Source organism: Suncus etruscus, chromosome 7, assembly GCF_024139225.1.
Source record: "Suncus etruscus isolate mSunEtr1 chromosome 7, mSunEtr1.pri.cur, whole genome shotgun sequence".
NCBI lineage: Eukaryota > Metazoa > Chordata > Mammalia > Eulipotyphla > Soricidae > Suncus > Suncus etruscus.
This window is the reverse complement of record NC_064854.1, coordinates 110,981,179-111,001,644: the sequence shown is the minus strand read 5'-3', so window position 1 is coordinate 111,001,644 and position 20,466 is coordinate 110,981,179. Positions and strand designations below refer to the sequence as shown.

The window sequence follows — 20,466 nt, the reverse complement described above, 5'->3', positions numbered from 1 at the left end:
TGAACTGGAGTTCACACTCTACATGACCTGGGTTCAGTCTTTGGCACAGCCTGGAGCAGCTCTGAAAATTGAGCAGAAAGTAACCCCAAAAAAACTACTGGGTGGGGTGTGTTTCCCAAAGGTATCGATTATATGTAAGATGCCTTGCAAATTGCTTTGACTAGCTAGATATGGTAGTAAATGAAAGCTTACAAGAATTGGTGGCATTTAAGAACTAAAGGACAATTATGAAAATGAAGGAATAAATCAGAGACAGGCTCTGGGTACAAAAAGTTTTTCAGAAATAGAAGAACATATGTGAAGATGTAAATGTTGCTTAACATCACGTTTCCAAAACTTTAATACTTATCCAAATTCCACTTAATAAAGTGACAGTTTGGCATTGCATTCTCAAAAGAACAATAACCCAATGAACCTCTTGATTCGGTGCCTAAGCTTCCAAAATTCATAACATATAGAACACTCAGCTTATAATTTGAAGAATTCAATAGAATTTAGTGTCATAACCATAGGAAAATTTTTAACAGAATAAAAGTTCTTCATGACTTTCTCAAAAATATTAGCTCAGAGTTGAGGGAAGTGAGTTGGTGATGTTTAAATTAAAGAACAGCAGCTTTAAATAATGACCAGTAGAAACTAAGAGTTAGAAGAACTTTTTCAAGAATTCTATTTTGAAAAAGGTAGGGGCAGATAATTTACTGTCTTTTCTCTGTCAAGGTGAAGTTTATAACCTCAAGAGGGTGGAGAGAAAAGGCACTTGATCCTGGCATTCCCAATGACAGGGGAATCAGCCATCAATACACATATATTTGTACAGACATATCCCTGAGTAATCAGTGTTCTTTTCAGAGCCTCAATTCATTAACCCAGCTAAGTAGAAAGTTAGTCATTTTGTGCATATCAAAAGAATGAGAAATTGATGGCTGGCAGCAAGACAATAAAGAACTTGCCCAAATGCCTTGTAGTAAGAAAGACCAGAGTCAGTTGCATCAGAGCTTTTCTAAGTGCATCTACGCACATTATTCTTACTGTGGCCATGAAATATCTTCATCTCTGAGAAAACTCCCTGGAGAGAAAGCAACTATTGCCTACCTGGATAACATTTTCAGCACTTGGTACTTGCACAAAGAGTTGTCCCGCACCAATTGGCCCCAAGCCTGGAACATACTGTATGTTATCTGGTGGCTCATCCAGGTCATGGCACAAGAGTTTTGCAACTATTGTATCTTTTTCAATCACCTCTATACCTGTGTACCTATTTTTTGAAAATTAAAAAAGTTATTAATATTGATGCCTTTTATTAATATAATGCTTATCCCATGAAGTTTCACTAGATCAGAAAAATGCTTAAATGTGATAGTCTTAGTTATCTTGAGTCATGATTTTCTGTTTTGGGACATCCTTCAGGAAGTCATATTCCAAAAGATGTTATGAATTTCTTAAGATTTTGTTTGTTCTTCAAGAGTATTTATCCTTTGCTTTTTGGCTTTCTGTTTCTGGGCCACACCCAGTGGTACTACTGGCTCTGTGCTATTTTAGGTGCATCCAATACACAGTAGGTGTTGAGTTAATTAGCTGATGTAAGAAGAGAAAGGAAGAAAGGAAGACAAAGGAGGAGGAGAAAGCAGAAGAGAAAAGGAGGAGGAGAATAAAGAAGAAGAAGAGGAGGAGGAGAAAGAAGAGGAAGAAGAAAAAGAAGTGGAGGAGGAAGAGAAAGAAGACAGAAAGAAATTACAATTACTGAGTGTATATAACCCATGTATGAACAATTTTAAGTATTACTGTAATTATTGTAATAATAGGTGCAATCGGTACAATTTACCATTTATGTTTGACAGCTAGAGGAATTTGGGATAAAAATAGGCAATATGGATAATAATAAACATAGACTATGGTTTATTTCTCATTGTCTAATTAGGAATAAATCTTAGAAAACATGGGATAATGTTTTTTGTAGTTGAGACGGGAGGAGTTGAATAATACATGCTTAGAGAATAAAATTTAAGTAATAAAATTAGCCACACTGACTATAATACAACTTATAATTTTTAATTTTCATAAAACTTATTTGGTACACAAAATCATACCTTTAAATCTTTATTACCAAAATGTCAATATCTTTCCTTGCCCACTCTTATACATATATAGAATATATAATTTCAAAAATATTTAAAGGATGCTTATGTTATATATGGTATGTAATATTACCTTTCTAAAATTTAAGTCTATTTCCTAAATATAGTGTTGAGGATTAAGACTTATGAAACTAAAATAAATATGTTGCTATCTATATGCTTAGCTGTGTGTTCAGAATATTTCCTAAATGATCCCATTTAATTTTTATATCCAATTTAAAAATAAATGTTGCTATATTCCATTTTACAAAGTATACATATAAGGAAAAATATTGAAGAGTTAAGAAACTAAGCATATATCCTCAGATCACACAGCTAATATAATCAAGATTCCAAATTATGTCTATGACTCCAAAAATATAAACTTTTAAGAACTTACTGTCAGATCCAGGAAATATAGGCCATTTCAATAGGTCATTTTAGAGTACTAGAATAGGAGACTTAAGAGCAATGTGATGATCAGACATATGTAGACCCGAGCTAATAAATACACCAATACTGCCTCTTGTCAGTCACTCTACTCCTGTTCATTGCCTTGCTCACCTAATCAGATATTGATCACAGAAAGGTTTGTTGTCATTAATGCCACGAATATAGGTAGTCACTGAAATTTGTGCACACCGCTGGTCTTGGTCACAAGCCTTAATGAAGAAAGACTGAATACGTGGAAACCCACCTCGTTCCACATCAAGGTGAGAAGCAATAACAACAGTCCCATGGTCTGAAACAAAAACAACACATCCGGTTGTCAACTGACCCATCACAATACAGGAGATAAAGAATGAATTATGAAACTGACTCAAAATATAGACACAGTATATGTTTATCATCAAAATGCCCTCAATTTTTATATTATGCTAGCTGGTAGCAAAAACAAAACTATTTTTGGCTTAGAGCAATGGGGAAGATTTTCTATAAGAGACCTTTCTTTTAGATTTTAAAAGAGATGTAAGATATGAAATGAGGGTTTGTTGGAGATCATTCTCAACAGAGAATAAAATCATAAATGAAAATCCCTTAATGAGATCATGACTCATTGGGTTTAGATATTCTATTCAGATACTTATTCTACAATAAATATAAAACATATGGAGTTCCAAGTATGTGCCAGTAAATGTGACAAAAACTGTACATACTACAGAATAGTCCTGGCCTTTGTGTTATTTATCATCTTGGCTGGAAAGCAAACCACAACACAAGTGGTTAAAAATAAGTTTAAGAAAAGACTAAATTTGATATATTTTAAGAAAACAAAATATTTTTTGAAGAACATAGGTCTGAACGTATAAACACAAAGATTTGAAAGCAGGCAACTTATAGGAATAGGCAGCATTTTTCCAACATTTTAAACCAATAATTTGTGGGAAAGGAGAATGGGGTACAATCCATACTCCAAATAATATCTCAAACAAATATATGAAGGCACAAACGCTTTAGATGTTAAGTACTGAACACTGACGTTATCTACTATAGAGACTTAAATCTATAAATACATTCAAAGGAATAATTTTCTTCTCTAATTATTCCCAGAAGTCGTATGTATGGTATAATTTCATTCTATCCTATACAAACTTCCCATATTAGACCCAGCTCATTAGATGAAAAAAATAAGTGAACTGAAAAATTCAATCAAAATCTCTCTCACAAGTTTGAACTTGATGCAGAAAGAAGAATAATTTAGATATGACCAAATGATCTAGTAAGTCATGTTAAATAGAGAACAAAGCATCAAGAAGCATCAGATGTTAGTTAACTCATGAGAGGAAAACTGGGTCTAGCAGAGAGTTATATTTCTATGTGCTTCTTGTAAGGGTTGTGAAAATATAGATAATCTCATAGATGCCCTGAATTCATTTTTACAGAGAATACTTAATATAAATAGATAACATGTAAAATATAGAATTTGCTGTGCAATTCTCAACTACCTTTGTCAATTGCAAAGTAAACATTCTGTGGATCTAGTTGAAAAGTTAAGCCTCCCAAATTATCTTCATCAGTTGCCTGGCATATTCCAACTGTATTACCAATTGGCATTTCTTCGTTCAGTGTGATGTCCACTTTATTGTTCAGAGTTGAGTTTACAGAAGTAACATTCAAGAGAGAGTTTTCAATGCCGAACAAACTTGTTTCAAAAGAAAAAAACAATTAGAGCATATTTGCTTTTCAGCCCATGATGATGGCAGATGGAAAGTGGAAAGTTATTATTAAATTAATTGTTTTATCCACTTAGAGAATACTTGCCTGTAGCTTATTTATTTATTTCTTTATTTGTATTTTGGGGTCACACTCATTATTGCTTAGAAATTACTACAAGTTCTGCATTCAGGAATTACTCATAGTGGGATGAGGGAGACCTTATGTGATGCTGGGGATTGAACCCAGTTTGGCCATATTCAAAGCAAATACTCTACTATTACTGTGGCCTTAGTTTACATTTTATCATTTATTAATCACAGTAGTCCCAGGAAATAGGTACCATTTTTGTTCTAAGAATTAGTCACATTAAAATTGAAAAATCTTGACCTACGACAAAATATGGTTCAGTCCCTGGGCGTCCTATATGGTCCCCCAAGCCAGGAATGAATTCTGAGCACATAGCCAGGAATAACCCCTGAGCGTCACCAAGTGTGGCCAAAACAAAACAATTGAAAAATCTTAGGCATAGAAAGAAGTTCCTTCTGGATATCCTATTAATTCCCTATTTCTTGCATTCTAAAAATATTATAAGTGAATGACCATTGTATGAACACTGGAGCAGTTTTGGTTTATCAGACCTCTGTTCAGATCCTGAGTGTTGTCTACAAATCTATGTTATGCAAATCTGTGTTAGTCTGGCACCCACAAGATGAAACAGAAACAATTTTCTTGTCCTCTTACTGCCGTAGAGAACAGTGCAAAACAAATATGAATGTTCCTCCCTAATTCGATGTAAATAAAGAACTGTGAAGTTCTGACAAAAAATAAAAATAAAGAAGTTCTTATCTAATATGAATAGGAACCCATACATTTTATATTGCAGGTAGGGCTTTTACCCTAAACATTAGTCATAGTGACTTAGGCTTCAGTTGATCAGACATCAGCAGCTCACCCCAGAATCTTAGATCCCATCTTTGGAACCATCTCAGTTTTCCTGACAAAATGTGAGAACAACCCAAGTGCTCAGAAACAGATAACTAGATTTAAAATAAAAAAAGTAAACATACACAATGAAATACTATTAACTAAAGGAAAAAAAATTAAAGCTTACAATTTGCAGCTATGGGAACTAAGGGGTATCATGTTGAGTGAAATAAATCAGAAAGAGGGGCAGGTGCAAATAATCTTTTTTATATGTGGGTTACAAAAAAAAAAAAACATAGTAAAGGAACAAATGGCCAAAGGCAACAGAACTTGAGTCTTGCTCTACAAAACAGAGCTTACATGGAGAGATGTGAAGATGTAGGTTGAGAGGGGTCCCCAGGACATTGATGGAGGAAAGATGGTATTCTGGTGGTAGAGTAGACATGGAATTGGAAAAACTATGCACAGAATGATAATTTATAGTATTGTACTCAATAAAAATGGAAAATGTCTAGAAAATTTAAACAAATTTAAAAAGAGATAGAAAACTATTCCATTCTAATGAAATTTTACTAATGAACTTCAGAGCTACATTTTCATATTCAATTCTCAGGGTATTTTTAAACAATTTTTTTCTTACCTGCATGTAAGAATAGGGTCCTTGTTGTTAACATTGATGAGGAAAATCTTTAAATTCCCAACAGTAAACAGTCCTCCAGGATCAACCACCTTAATAACTAATGAGAAACTAAAAATGCAACCAAGACAAGATTGCTAAGACTTTATAGTACTAACAGGTTTTAACAGAAAAAGAATCTATTTGGTTCAGTTGCTCAGTTATAACAATTTGTTCATTTTATTAAAGTAGCAGACAACCCACATGTTCAACACAAAATGGTTGACACTTCCTGAGGAACCAAGTTAGTCAAATCTATTTGTAAAGCAGGCAAAATTGTCAAGAAGTAGTTAATCCCCATCTATAAAGAAAGACAAAGGGAATCATTTCACTTAAAAGAGCAAACAAATCAAAAAATAAAAATAAAATAATTAAAATTAAAATAAACAAAAAAAGAAAAGAGCAAACAAATCAATGGCTATAGGTTCTTAACTTAAACACTGACATTTCAATATTGAAAACTGGCAAGGGCAAATAATAAAATGCTACAAAATAATTGAATGAGAATGGGAAAATCATTATGACGGTTGAATGACTAAAGGGTTTTGATGTCATAAGAGACATTGATGGGTTTGAGAAATGAAAGAGTTTGAAATGAGAGACTTAGAGAATCCTGATGGAAAGATGATTGTTTGATGTCTATAAACTGTGACCTAGAGTAACCAATCTACTCAGATTTAGCTGAAACTGTCTTGCTTTAACAAAAAAAAACCTTTTGCACATTCTAGGAAGCTTCTCAGTTCCAGGCAAACAGGGGCAGTTGACACTTTCAGGGAAAAGGCATTCTATTTTTTATTGAAAGGTACTGGTAATTGAGAACAAAATAATAGTATCCTATTATCCATGAATTTAAACTAATTACCCCTCCATTATCCTCCTATTTAATAACCTTTACTATAAAAAGATAATTGTTTATGAGATGATTCAATAAAAATAAGCCAATCTATCATTAAGAAGAAAACTTTTTTTTTTTAGCAATTCTGGGAAGTATTTCTGACAAGAATGAAAGGAATAAGGCATAGACAGGATTTTATAATTTTGAAGACTTCAAATTCATTTGGTCTAGATGGATTCTGTAGAGTTGACTATAAGGTAGTTTAAAAAAAAATTAAGGATTTCATGGTCTCCTTTGAAGAAAGATAACTGAGGGACAGGAGCAGTGGCGCAGGGCGTAAGGCAGGTCTGTCTGCCTTGCATGCTAGCCTAGGACAGACCATGGTTTGATCCCCTGGCGTCCCATATGATCCCCCAAGCCAGGAGCAATTTCTGAGCACATAGTCAGGAGAAACCCCTGAGTAAGCAGCACTAGATGTGCCCCCCCAAAAAAAAAACAAATAAAAAATATAATTGATAAAATAAATGAAGCATTTTAAAATTTTCTTAATCCTACTTAAAGGTCTACTCAGTGACCCTAGAAGCTCTAAAGTTAAAAATTTTTAAAGGCTGGGGTCAGAGAGATAGCACAGTGGTAGGGCATTTGCCTTGCAGACAGCTGATCCGAACAGATGGAGGTTCAAATCCCGGCATCCCATATGGTCCCCAAGTGCCTGCCAGGAGCAATTTCTGAGTGCAGAGCCAGGAATAACCCCTGAGCCCCGCTGGGTATGACCCCCTCCCCCCAAAAAAGTTAAAGTTGAGTTAATATATTATGTATTCTCTATGGAATTTTACTGAAAAATCCATTGCAAGACCATAACCAAATAAGTATTTATTCAAACTCTTTGGTTGAATCAAAGAGCTTCTTTGTTTTTTCAGGATCATCTCTACTGATCAAAGATATTAAGAAATGGACAACTTTCATGACCACTTATTAAGACAAAGTTAAATTATTAGTTTATATCAATGACATTTACTCCCACTTTTTAGAATATCTTAAGACATAAAAATATCTTGAAATGTGCTGATGCTCAACCCTAGGCTGGGAAAAGAGCTAAAAAAGTAGAGCAAGTCCTTGGCATGCAGAGGGTCATGGTTTGATCCTTGATGCCAAATGGCAATACTCTCACTGCCAGGTATAGTTCTGGTGTTTCCTCAAGCTGAGAAGGAGGCCCACCTAAATAAAGAAAGATATTATGCACATTCCTCATTGTTCCCAGAGTTATTATGAGATTAGCTATTATGAGGCAGAAGTCAGGGAATAGAAATAAAAAAAATTGTGTAATTTCTACCAGAAATATGTAAAGATAACATAAATTTAGAGAGTCTTTACAAAGTTGGCAGGAGTAAGCATAATCCATTTCGAATTTTGAATCTGTGCTATTAAAGATGCGAACAGTGACAATATATTTCATCATCAACTTTTGAAATTGGGAAGAATCTTGTAAGATTCAGAAGCACCCTGATTGCAATAGCTTAAAAGGACCATTTTCCTGTCCTGTAAAACAATTGATGCAGAACATATGACTAAAAAGGATGCCATGAAATCTACCATAGAAATAGAAATAATTTCTATGCCAATAGCTAACCTTTGGTCAGAGACTGAGGAAAAAAGCAACTTTCAAAGTTTCTGGATTACATTGCAAATGAATTCTGTGCCCTAAATATCCAGGGGGAAGTTTCCCACCTTTCCAATGCAGCTTGCAAACTGCATCATTGAAATTATCTTGACATTTGTCTCTAAGCAAAGTAGATGATGCAGGGAGGGGTAAAAAGAGCCACATTCAGTAGTTAAATAGGCAATTGTCAGGCTAGTTTATAGATAATCATTTCATATTTAAGGCAAAGCCTATGCATCATTATTTGAGAGCACATTAAGGACAGATAGGGGAAATATTCACACCTATAGCATAATATAAACCAAAGGATGGGCATTTCTGGGAATAAAAAAGCCCAGAGCAGTATTTACCTTCTCGCTTCACTTTCAAAATCAAAAACTGCTGCTGTAGAAATTGTTCCAACACTGTTGATTGTGAAGCCAGAGCCCTCTGGGGAAACGGAGTACTGTTTATTCGACAATAAAGAGAAAAAAACATAAAATAAAATAAAAATATTGCAGATTCACCAATTGGTTCCCCAGTGATATTATGTGTACCTCCAAGAATCAACCTTGAAATCTCTAATGCTCAGGTCTACCCAAAGCCTGAAGTCATTCCCACCTCTGCTGCTTGTACCTGCACTCCACCCCCACCCCATCCACCCTTTGATAGACTCTCATTACACATAAAGACCAGGAAAAGAAAATTCTATGTTTTTGCTCTATTAAAAATATTTCCTTGTTAAGTTGTTAAGAAAACAACTCCATTCACTATAGTGTCACACAAACTCAAATATCTTGGAATCAACTTGACTAAAAATGTGAAGGACCTATACAAGGAAAACTATAAAACTCTGCTCCAAGAAATAAGAGAGGACACGTGGAAATGGAAGCACATACCCTGCTCATGGATTGGCAGGATTAACATCATTAAAATGGCAATACTCCCCAAAGCACTGTACAGATTTAATGCGATCCCCTAAAGATACCCATGACATTTTTCAAAGAAGTGGACCAGGCACTTTTGAAATTTATTTGGAACAATAAACACCCTCGAATAGCTAAAGCAATCATTGGGAAAAAGAATATGGGAGGAATTACTTTCCCCAACTTTAAACTTTACTACAAAGCAATAGTTATCAAAACAGCATGGTATTGGAATAAGGACAGGCCCTCAGATCAGTGGAATAAGCTTGAATACTCAGAGAATGTTCCCCAGACATACAATCACCTAATTTTTGATAAAGGAGCAAAAAATCCTAAATGGAACAAAGAAAGCCTCTTCAACAAGTGGTGTTGGCACAACTGGGTAGCCACTTGCAAAAAATTGAACTTAGACACCCAGCTAACATCATGTACGAAGGTAAAATCCAAATGGATTAAAGACCTTGATATCAGCCCCAAAACCATAAGATATATAGAACAATACGTAGGTAAAAACACTCCAGGACATTGAGGCTAAAGGCATCTTCAAGGAAGAAACTGCACTCTCCAAGCAAGTGAAAGCAGAAATTAACAGATGGGAATATATTAAGCTGAGAAGCTTCTGCACCTCAAAGGAAATAGTGCCCAAGATACAAGAGCCACCCACTGAGTGGGAGAAACTATTCACCCAATACCCATCAGATAAGGGGCTAATCTCCAAAATATACAAGGCACTGACAGAACTTTACAAGAAAAAAACATCTAATCCCATCAAAAAATGGGGAGAAGAAATGAACAGACACTTTGACAAAGAAGAAATACACATGGCCAAAAGACACATGAAAAAGTGCTCCACATCACTAATCATCAGGGAGATGCAAATCAAAACAACGATGAGATACCACCTCACACCCCAGAGAATGGCACACATCACAAAGAATGAGAATAAACAGTGTTGGCGGGGATGTGGGGAGAAAGGAACTCTTATCCACTGCTGGTGGGAATGCCGTCTAGTTCAACCTTTATGGAAAGCGATATGGAGATTCCTCCAAAAACTGGAAATCGAGCTCCCATACGATCCAGCTATACCACTCCTAGGAATATACCCTAGGAACACAAAAATACAATACAAAAACCCCTTCCTTACACCTATATTCATTGCAGCTCTATTTACCATAGCAAGACTCTGGAAACAACCAAGATGCCCTTCAACAGACGAATGGCTAAAGAAACTGTGGTACATATACACAATGGAATATTATGCAGCTGTCAGGAGAGATGAAGTCATGAAATTTTCCTATACATGGATGTACACAGAATCTATTATGCTGAGTGAAATAAGTCAGAGAGAGAGAGAAAAACGCAGAATGGTCTCACACATTTATGGGTTTTAAGAAAAATGAAAGACATTCTTGCAATAATAACTTTCAGACACAAAAGAGAAAAGAGCTGGAAGTTCCAACTCACCTCAGGAAGCTCATCACAAAGAGTGATGAGTTTAGTTGGATAAATAACTACATTTTGAACTGTCCTAATAATGAGAATGTATGAGGGAAATTGAGAACCTGTTTAGAGTACAGGCGGGGGTCGGGTGGGGAGGAGGGAGACTTGGGACATTGGTGATGGGAATGTTGCACTGTTAAAAAAAAAAAAAAAGGAAACACAAAGGGACTAAAGGACTAACAAGAGTGATTAAAAAAATATTTCCCCTCAATAAAAAAAAAAACAATATGTAAGCCACTATGATCAAAATAAAAATTATATTAAAAAAAATAAAAGCATAAAAAAAAATATTTCCTTCACCCTGACAGGATGGCCTCAGATGAAAGGCAATAGTTTTCTTTGTTGTAAATAACCCTATGGTGAAAAGAAAAGGAAATATTAGAAAAATTCATGGCTCAAGTTTGCCTGTCATATTTACAACTATTGGAAGTAGTAAGATTGTGCCTGATTGTGTCTTCATGTCTATTGAAATATCTTTTAGGATGTAATCAAATATCCTTTGTATATATCTTCCCAAACATAGATTACTCTGAATAAACTATGAGATCAAAAGGTGACTTAAAAGTTATAAATGATGCTTCTCTTATATCATTAGCTTAAAAAATGAGAAACAAACCTTTGTTGTTAACTGAAATGTTAGACATTAACTAGATGCCTTCTTTTCTATGTTCCTTCCCATGTATTTTTCTATGTATTTTTTATGTATTCCTTCCCATTCCACTTACTTTTATAGACCTATGAAGATGAATTAGTCGGAGAAATAGTTACCTCAGGTCTGGGTTTTCAGATTATTCTTTCTGAAGCAACTCTTTAATTAATTGCCCTCTTAAACATCAAATTCACTTCCCCAAAGAGATTGTTTGAATCACATTTATCAATAATAATGATTAAATTGCATCTCAATCACTGACTTCAGGACAGAAAAAATTTAGATTGAAGATCAGATGTGACCCCTCAATCCATCATGAAACCCAATCTGCATATTCTCCCGAATCTGAGTATGTGTTTCTAGGCAAAACACTGCCCTGCCTACAAAACCTTCAAGGCAAACTAAACAATCCATTAATTAAAAAATTCTCCTTAATATTTAGGACCAGAGTAATAGCACAGTGGTAGGCACTTGGCTGACCCAGGATGGACCTCAGTTCGATCCACGGAGTCCCATTTGGTCCCCAAGTCAGGGGTGATTTCTGAGTGCATAGCCAGGAGTAACCCCTGAGCATCACCAGGTGAGGCCCCAAAACAAAACAAAATAAAACAAAACAAAACAAAACAAACAAAAATTCTCCATAATAGGAAAGAGTTCATAGTATTAAGCAATCTTTGTGCCATACCTGACCTTCCCTCCTAGTGGTAAAACAGCTCCACCATTTTAGGTCATTTTCAGTTCATCTCCTTGAGACTTGCCTTCCTGTGTTTCCTGCACAACTGTCCAATTTATTAAATGTGCACAGAACAGCAAACCAGGTTCAATTCCAGGAGTTGTGAGGGGCATTCAAATCTTATATACAAGAGCTTAAAACCTCTGACTATGCACAAGCCCCTTCTTCAATAAATCCCTTGCTTCAATAAATTTTGGAGAAAAGTCTGACCTTTAGTGATTTTTTTCAGAGCTAAAGAACCTGATCATTGTAATAAACTGACCAAATATTATAAAGATTTTTTTTCTAACCTCTCATACTTGGTATTGACATAAAAGAAATAAAGTTCCAAATTGGAGTCGTTCATATAAGGCCCTACTGAACCTTAACACCTAACTACGATTTAACCTCTTCCAAAGTGGGATTTTTAATCGGTCAATTGCTAATTAACACAAGCAGAGTATTCCTAGTCTTGCACTATAAGAATGGTCACATGGAAGGTGATTTTTCTGTAAATAATCTGTCTTTTGTTAACACATTTATTCCACCCTTCTTCTAATTAGAAAAATCTTTCTTTTCCTGTAATCCCCTTTTCAGAGACTTTTTGACTTGCTACATGAACTGATGCTCACTTAATGAAACATTTAATAAAACCAACCAGATCTCTAAATTTATTCTAATGAATTTTGCTTTTTAGCAAAATGTTATCCAACATTTCTCACTTGTAACATTGCACCGAAAGCTAAAGTTAAATAAAAACTCATTGCATTCAGAGAAATGTGCTGACTGTTTTGATGAGAACTCAGAGATTATTTTGTTTGTTCAGTGATGCTAAAGATACACTTGGGGTGGGGGAGTAGTGGCAGGGAGCTGTAAAAAGAACTAGCCGAAATACTAGAGCATCTGTTCTTCTCATTTTATGTGTATAGGTACAGACAATACTTTATCAAGTTGTTTTTCATAGTATCTCATAGACTTTCATTCATACTCTCTTCTATTTGTTCTGCAAAGCTCTTCAAGCACACTATCTTGATTCTCAGAGCACCTTCTGTTATAGATATTGATAGTATCTCCATTATAGAAATAAGAACAGCAAGTCTTAGAAAATTTGGATACATTTTTCCAAATCTAAAAGTGGAGCTTATTTTCCATAATGACCTTGCATGTTCCTAAGGAAAAAAAAAATTTACAAAAAAAGGATAGATATGCTCCAAGTTTTTAGATTCATAAAATTCAAATGATTTTTAAAAGCCAATGGAAAACTCCCTGAGTGAATTAATACCAAGAGTTAATTACATCAAGGACTGCTGACTTAATAATTGAGTAGATTCAGAGATAATTTAATAAGAAAAATTAAATCCAGACAGACTGCAAAGCAACCTGGAAATCATTTGGAGGAATTAGTGACCTTTTAATTTATTGACTTTCTGATGAATCATTGTTTTCAAATGAATTTAAATTCATCCTATCTATTTCTACATATATAAATAGGATGGAATTGATCTCTGCTTTTTCTTTGAAACAATGTTATAAGAAAATATTAGCACTAAAGAACTATAGAACAATCAATGACATGTTTACTTTTACAGAAAATACAAGTATAATGATCCTTTTCATAGTGGTAGGATAGAGATAGGCTTGTAGCTACATTACTTAAGAGTGTTTACAGGCATCAGTTATGGTTATATAGAAATGTGTATGATTTTATAAAGGCCCCACAGTTATGGTTGTTGTCACTAAAAACTTTTGCACTCTCCTAATCAATTTCAGTATAACACTGCTGTCAGCAATTTTTTGGAAGCGGTACATAATGGGAAGTTATGTTTTTATGAGAGTTAATTTTTCATGAACGAAGATTGTATTTAAAAAATGATAACAGATATGAGCAACTCTTGCCATTGTTTAGGGGAGGTTCGAAGCTGGTGGTTGCTAGGCAGCAGTCAAGCAGCCATCACTGGGAAAGCCATCTAAATGAAAACTTCCGTGAGCAGGAAGGCAGTCCAAGGAATGAGAAATTAACTCTCTGTGTGACCAGACAACCAAATTAATTTCCCTCTATTTATTTATAACACCATCAACTAACTAAGAAATCTTAACCTTAAGAGTAATAATAGCTATCCTGTTTCCAGAATACAAAGCTTGAAAATAGCCTAGAAGGGAGTATATGTGGCAAGGGGAAATGTCCTCAAAAATAAGTTCACTTCATTTTCTAAAAGACTTGTTTATTACACAGTGGCCATGTTCACAATTGAGCCAGCTCTATAGACTTACTCTTTTCTAGAAAGAGGTGTAAAAACCACGCTGTATAAAATCATAGGTACACCAACCACACAGCAGAAAGATGGCAATCTGTGAAGGAGATGGCAAACCAAACCTCCATCCCATCTGCCAAAGCCATGCATGTCATATCCATCACCTGTAATTGTCACTTTACCTATGGCCCTGCTTCACCACTCCTCTATATTCTTTATAGAGACATCAATCTTACCAAATTCTAGGTATGCCAGTATTTTAGCTAATAGCACCAGGGTTTTTTTTGTTTTATGGTTTTTTTGGTTTTTTTTTTTTTTGGTGTGAGTGCCTTCCACCCTCCACTCCCATATTCTCCTATTTCTGAGAGACATGGCAGCTGAGAACACATTCCACAAAAGCCACAATATCAATAATAATGATATGAATTCCTAGACAAATTCATTTTTTAAGCTATTATCCCCATAGGAACACACCAATAGAGATGCCAATGTATAGTTGAGGTCACTTAATATTTGGAAACAGATGAAGTAACAGAATGGTCAGCTGGTAATGTAAAACATTAAGAATGATAATTAAGAATGACCTCATTGAAGATACAATAATTTTATTAAATTTGCTTGTCACTGTATATTTTTAATTTTTGTATTTTTTCTTTTTTAATTCTATTCTTTTTAAATAAGTTTGTTCTCACTAATCTGGAAGCAAATTCTCTGTAAATCTGGTCAGCTATGTCAATTATGTAATGCATTTTTTTAAATAAAATAAGTTTAATAGTAAAATGTCTTAAGTTTATTTGTTTTGATTGAGAAATAAAAAATCTGTGCAAAGCAAAGTGACTGAGAAATACATTCTCATTGTTAATAGAGGTAAAGGGGAAAAGAAAGGAAGGAAATGAATAAAAATAAAGGAAAATAAGGACTAAGAAGTAAAGGAGAATGGACAGAGAGGAAGAAAGGAAAGAAAGCCTAAGATAAATTCCTGAGAAGTTTTTAATCTGAAAATCCAACAGAGGATAAATCAGCAAAGAAAGTAAAAAAGATAAGAATAAAACAAGAGTTTATTAACTTAGGGTAAATCAATAATATTGTTTATGTAATATAATTTATCATCATAATAAAATTGATTCTCTTAAAATAATCTCTTAAATCATGCTTGCTATGCAATAGATTTACTTAAGGAACTTAAAACATCTAATATTCAGACAACCTCTACACTGACAAAAATCAGAATCACAGAAGATGTAAGTTGGACATCTATAATTTTTTTCATTCTGCATCATTTACAAAAGCAGCTACATCTGAGAGATATTAATACACTATAACCCATTATTTCTCACACATCAATACACAAATATATTTAGGTCCCACATTTTCATGAAATGGAGAAAGTAATTCTTTCTCATGTTTTCTCCTGATGGGCTACAGCAGAATTCCAATCATAGCTTATATAGATACTCCTACAGCCTTGGATTTTGGTATCACCTTCAAATGTTTTCAGAAAGATCTTCTGAGATTCTAAAAAAGTGTGCATGTGATTTATTAAGTGCTTCGGGAGAATACAGATGAAACTGGAGGGAGCTGAACAGGGAAGAATCAGCAGCAAAACCAACATAAAAACTCAAAAGCTCACATGGTTTCAGCCTGGTTGACTAGAGAAGCTCAGCATAAGGATCTTTAGTCTCAGAGTTATTTTCAACCAAGAAAAAAGTCAAGGTTACATACACAAAAATCCAACAAAGCACATTTTTTAAAGATTTTCTTTTTCAAACATTTTGTGATTGGGACAGCATCCCTCTGGCAAATAAAAAATCTATCTAACATAGTATAATCTCACTCATTTATGGAATATAAGAAAATTAAATATAGCATGGTAATAATATCCAGAAACAACAAAGATGAGGATCAGAAGGACCAGTCCATGTCAGGAAGCTTACCACAAAAAGTGGTGAGTGCAGTTAGAGAAATAATACCAACAACTATCATGATAATGGTAGTGAGTGATAGAAATATAATGCCTGTCCCAACTACAGGCAGGGGGTGGGAGAGGAGGGAAATGGGAAACATTAGTGGAAGGAAAGTTGCACTGATGAAGTGGATGTACATTTTATGACATAAGCCCAATTACGAACATAATTATAACTCTGATGCTTAAATAAAGAAAAACAAAGAAAGTCAGCCATGAACAATTTTGTAACTGCTGTGCTTAAATAAATAATAAAAGAAAACAGCTATCTAAGAAACTGTACCAAAATACAAGGCTTTTATAATTAGTATGAGGATGGGGCAAGATTTTTTTTTCTGGTAAAGCAACCTTTTCTTAGGAATGTTATGTTGGGGTCTTATGATGCAAAACTATTTCACTAGTGCTGATCTGGAGACTCCAAATTAATTCATATTAAATTCCACTTTGGAAGCCAAAGACACAGTGAAAGGATTTAAGCACTTATCTTCCATATAGTGAGAATTATTCCTGAGTTGCCCCCAATCATTGCTAGCTGTGGCCCAAACAAAAATAGAAACAAAACTTTGGCCTTGAATTTAAAAATATATTACTTACAAACAGTAAGGGAAGAGAAGTTGAGGCAATGAAGAAGTGAGCTAGAAGTGACTTAGGGCCAGTGGTCTTAGATGTGTTTGGGTGGGTGTGTGTGGGTGTGTGTGTGTGTGTGTGTGTGTGTGTGTAGAAAGAGGCAGTGTATAGTACAGTATCTTTATACATTAAAACTATAAACATTAATACTTTTGCTATCATGTTACCTGAAATATTTTAATTGGAAAAAAATCAAAAACAAAAGTCTACTTTGTGGGATACAGAGAAATATAAAATAGTGAATTTGGTTTCTGTGGATGCTACCAAACTCATCAAGATAGTTCCACCCATGCATGACAGAAAGCTTGCCACAAATAGTGGGTGATAGGTCAGAGAAGAGACCACTGTGACATTGATAGTTGGAAATCATCTCTCTGGATGAGAATGGGGAGCTGAAAGAGTTAAAGAGATAGGCTCGGTACCACTCAATAACAATATTGCATACCAGTGTCTAAAAGAGTGTGGGGGGAGATGAAAGAGAGACAGACAGAAAAATAGAGGAAAAATGTTTGCCACGGAGGGCATTGGGAAGGACAAGAGGGAAATTGGTGGCATTGGTGTTGGGAATTGTGCACTGGTGAAGGGTGTTGTACATTGTATGACTGAAACTCAGTCATGAACAATTTTGTATCTAGAAAGAAAAACCCAACCAGGGTGTTTAAATAAAGTAATCAATTAAAAAATAGACTGATCCTGGCATCTCTAGCATAGAGATCATCTAGGATCTAGGATCATCTAGCATAAGCAATTTTTAGCTATACCACAGAAAGACAAGTGTAAACGAGTACCCCCATTGAATTGAGATGTGCAAAGATGAGGTTGAAGCAATAGTTCAGTGGGTAGGGCATTTGTCTTGTATGCAGCCAAACTCTGTATGGTCCCCAAGTTCCCAGGAGTGATCCCTGAGTGCAGACCGAGGAGTGAACCCTGAGCAATGCTGGGTTTGGCCCCAACACAAACAAAACACAGAGATCAGCTGCTTTTTCTGGAAGAGATATATTTGTTTATGAGACCACAGTGATAGTCTAGCAGGTAAGGCGCTTGCCTTTCACGTAGCTGGCCCAAGTTTGATCCTCAACATCCTATATGGTTCATCAAGCACTGCCAGGAGAAATTATTGACTGCAAAGCCCGGAGTAAACCCTGAGTTCTGCAGAGCATGGTCCAAAAACAAACAAATAAAAATATGGAAGTACATCCTACAGCGAGCACTGGTGTGTGTGAATACCGCAATGTTTTTTTTTTTTTTTTTTTTTTTTTTGGCTTTTGGGCCACACCCGGCATTGCTCAGGGGTTACTCCTGGCTGTCTGCTCAGAAATAGCTCCTGGCAGGCACGGGGGACCATATGGGACACCGGGATTCGAACCAACCACCTTTGGTACTGGATCGGCTGCTTGCAAGGCAAACGCCGCTGTGCTATCTCTCCGGGTCCGCAATGTTTTTAGCTTAAAGATTACATTGCAGATGACATGAAAAGTTATTAGACCTGTTCTATTTTAAAGTTTTTGTGTGTTTGTTTGGCTGTTTTGGGTTTTGGGTCACACCCGGCAGTGCTCAGGGGTTACTCCTGAGGATTTATGCTCAGAAATCGCTCCTGGCAGGCTCGGGGGACCAAATGGGGTGCCGGGATTTGAACCACCGTCCTTCTGCATGCAAGGCAAACACCCTACCTCCATGTTATCTCTCCAGCCCCATATTTTTTTTTATTTTTTATTTTTTGTTTTTTGAACCACACCCGGCGGTGCTTAGGGGTTACTCCTGGCTGTCTGCTCAGAAATAGCTCCTGGCAGGCACGGGGGACCATATGGGACACCGGGATTTGAACCAACCACCTTAGGTCCTGGATCGGCTGCTTGCAAGGCAAACACTGCTGTGCCCATATTTTAAAGTTTTTTTTTTTTTACAAGAAACAGGACTTTTCTATACTTCTCTTCCTCACTTAGTATTAGAGAGATGTTGTTGGAAGACTTGAATTCTCAGTCTCTTCAGAATTTTAAGTACTGTGCTCTTTCACTGAAAAATCAAAGCATCTATCTTAAAGGTGAGGCTGGAATCAACAGACAGTAATTGTACAAAGGGACCCAAGGGGATCTGAGAACATCCATGTTGTCCATTACACTGCATATTTGGAGGAACTACCCCTGGTGATGCTTAAGGCTTACTCCTATATCTGCACTGAGGAATCACTCATGCTTGAGCTTTGGGGAATGCCAAGGATCAAACCCAGGTCTGTAGCTTGCAAGGCAAATAGATGCCTTACCTGCTCTGCTATCACTGTGGTCCCTAGTCTAACCATTTTTGGCAGTACTAGGAATTAAATCCCAAGCCTATGAGGCATCTACTGAGTCACATCTTTGTCCTCCACTTGCCACCCCCACTTGAGAAGTCACTAAAGCTTCATTACAGCAACTGAAACATTGTTTTGTTGAATCATGCTAGAATGATGAGTTAGTGCGTTAAGAAATCAATCACTGAGCTAGAGAGATGACTCAAAAGGCTGGTTTTGCGTGTAAAAGAGCTCTGCATGATCTCCTAAGCACCACTGGGTGCAAACTCTGAATGACTGGTCCTCTCTAGCCCCCAAAACTTCAAAGCATTCTAAAGTTCCCTTAGATATCAAAGTTCTCATTTTCTTGAGGCAGGCATCAGTAATCAACTCTGGAACTTTTCTAACCTGGGTTCACAGCTTTTTATCAATATAATTCTTTGCATATACTTGACCAATTTATTCAGAATTGAAGTGAGCCAACTCCTAGAGAATCATATGACCTGCATGTTCTCAGAAAATAACTTTAATATAGGGGCTGGAGTGTGACATTTGCCTTGGATACAGCCAACCCAGGTCTGAATCACTTTACCCAAAATGATTTCTTGAGCTCTTCCTGGAATGATCCCTAAGCACAAAATCAGAAGTAATCCCTGAATACTATGAGGTGTGGTCCAAAAATTGAAAGTAAATAAATAATGATTTTACTTTATTTAAAGAAAATGCATCCTATAGTTGACATAGTTGACCATAATACATATTTCCAGATAAGTGAGAACAAAATTATTGAAAAAATAGAAAGAAAATGTAAAAAAGGAAGAGAAGTTTAATAATTAAAGAAAAATGCGGGGCCGGGAAGGTGGCGCTACAGGTTAGGTGTCTGCCTTGCAAGCGGATGGACCGCGGTTCGATCCCCTCGTGTCCCATATGGTCCCCCCAAGCCAGGGGTGATTTCTGAGCGCATAGCCAGGAGTAACCCCTGAGCTTCAAATGGGTGTGGCCCAAAAACAAAAAAAAATGAAAATATTAAACAATAAGAAATAAAAATACAGTAGTAGCACATTTGTGAAAATTATAGTATCTTCAATAAAGTCATTAATACAATGGAAGAAGGTTTAGTAAGCTCTTCTTGTTAGCTGTCCATTCTGTTAAATTGGTGTGTTCTTATAGGGATAACAGCATCAAACAAATGAAGTTGTCCAGAAATTTAAAGTACTATTACTGAT

The 20,466-nt window shown here is 35.7% G+C and overlaps 1 protein-coding gene across 1 annotated transcript in view; it reads right to left on the bottom strand.

Moving 5' to 3' along the window:
- LOC126014385 (cadherin-related family member 3-like) overlaps positions 1–20,466 on the bottom strand; it is a 101,198-nt gene that overhangs the window by 26,765 nt on the left and 53,967 nt on the right. Inside the window, exons 5-9 of the mRNA XM_049777674.1 lie at positions 8,717–8,811; positions 5,836–5,943; positions 4,061–4,257; positions 2,679–2,856; positions 1,093–1,255 (exon numbers count right to left, since the gene is read on the bottom strand). Coding sequence (XP_049633631.1) covers positions 1,093–1,255; positions 2,679–2,856; positions 4,061–4,257; positions 5,836–5,943; positions 8,717–8,811 — 741 coding nt within the window. The remainder of the gene's footprint in view (positions 1–1,092; positions 1,256–2,678; positions 2,857–4,060; positions 4,258–5,835; positions 5,944–8,716; positions 8,812–20,466) is intronic.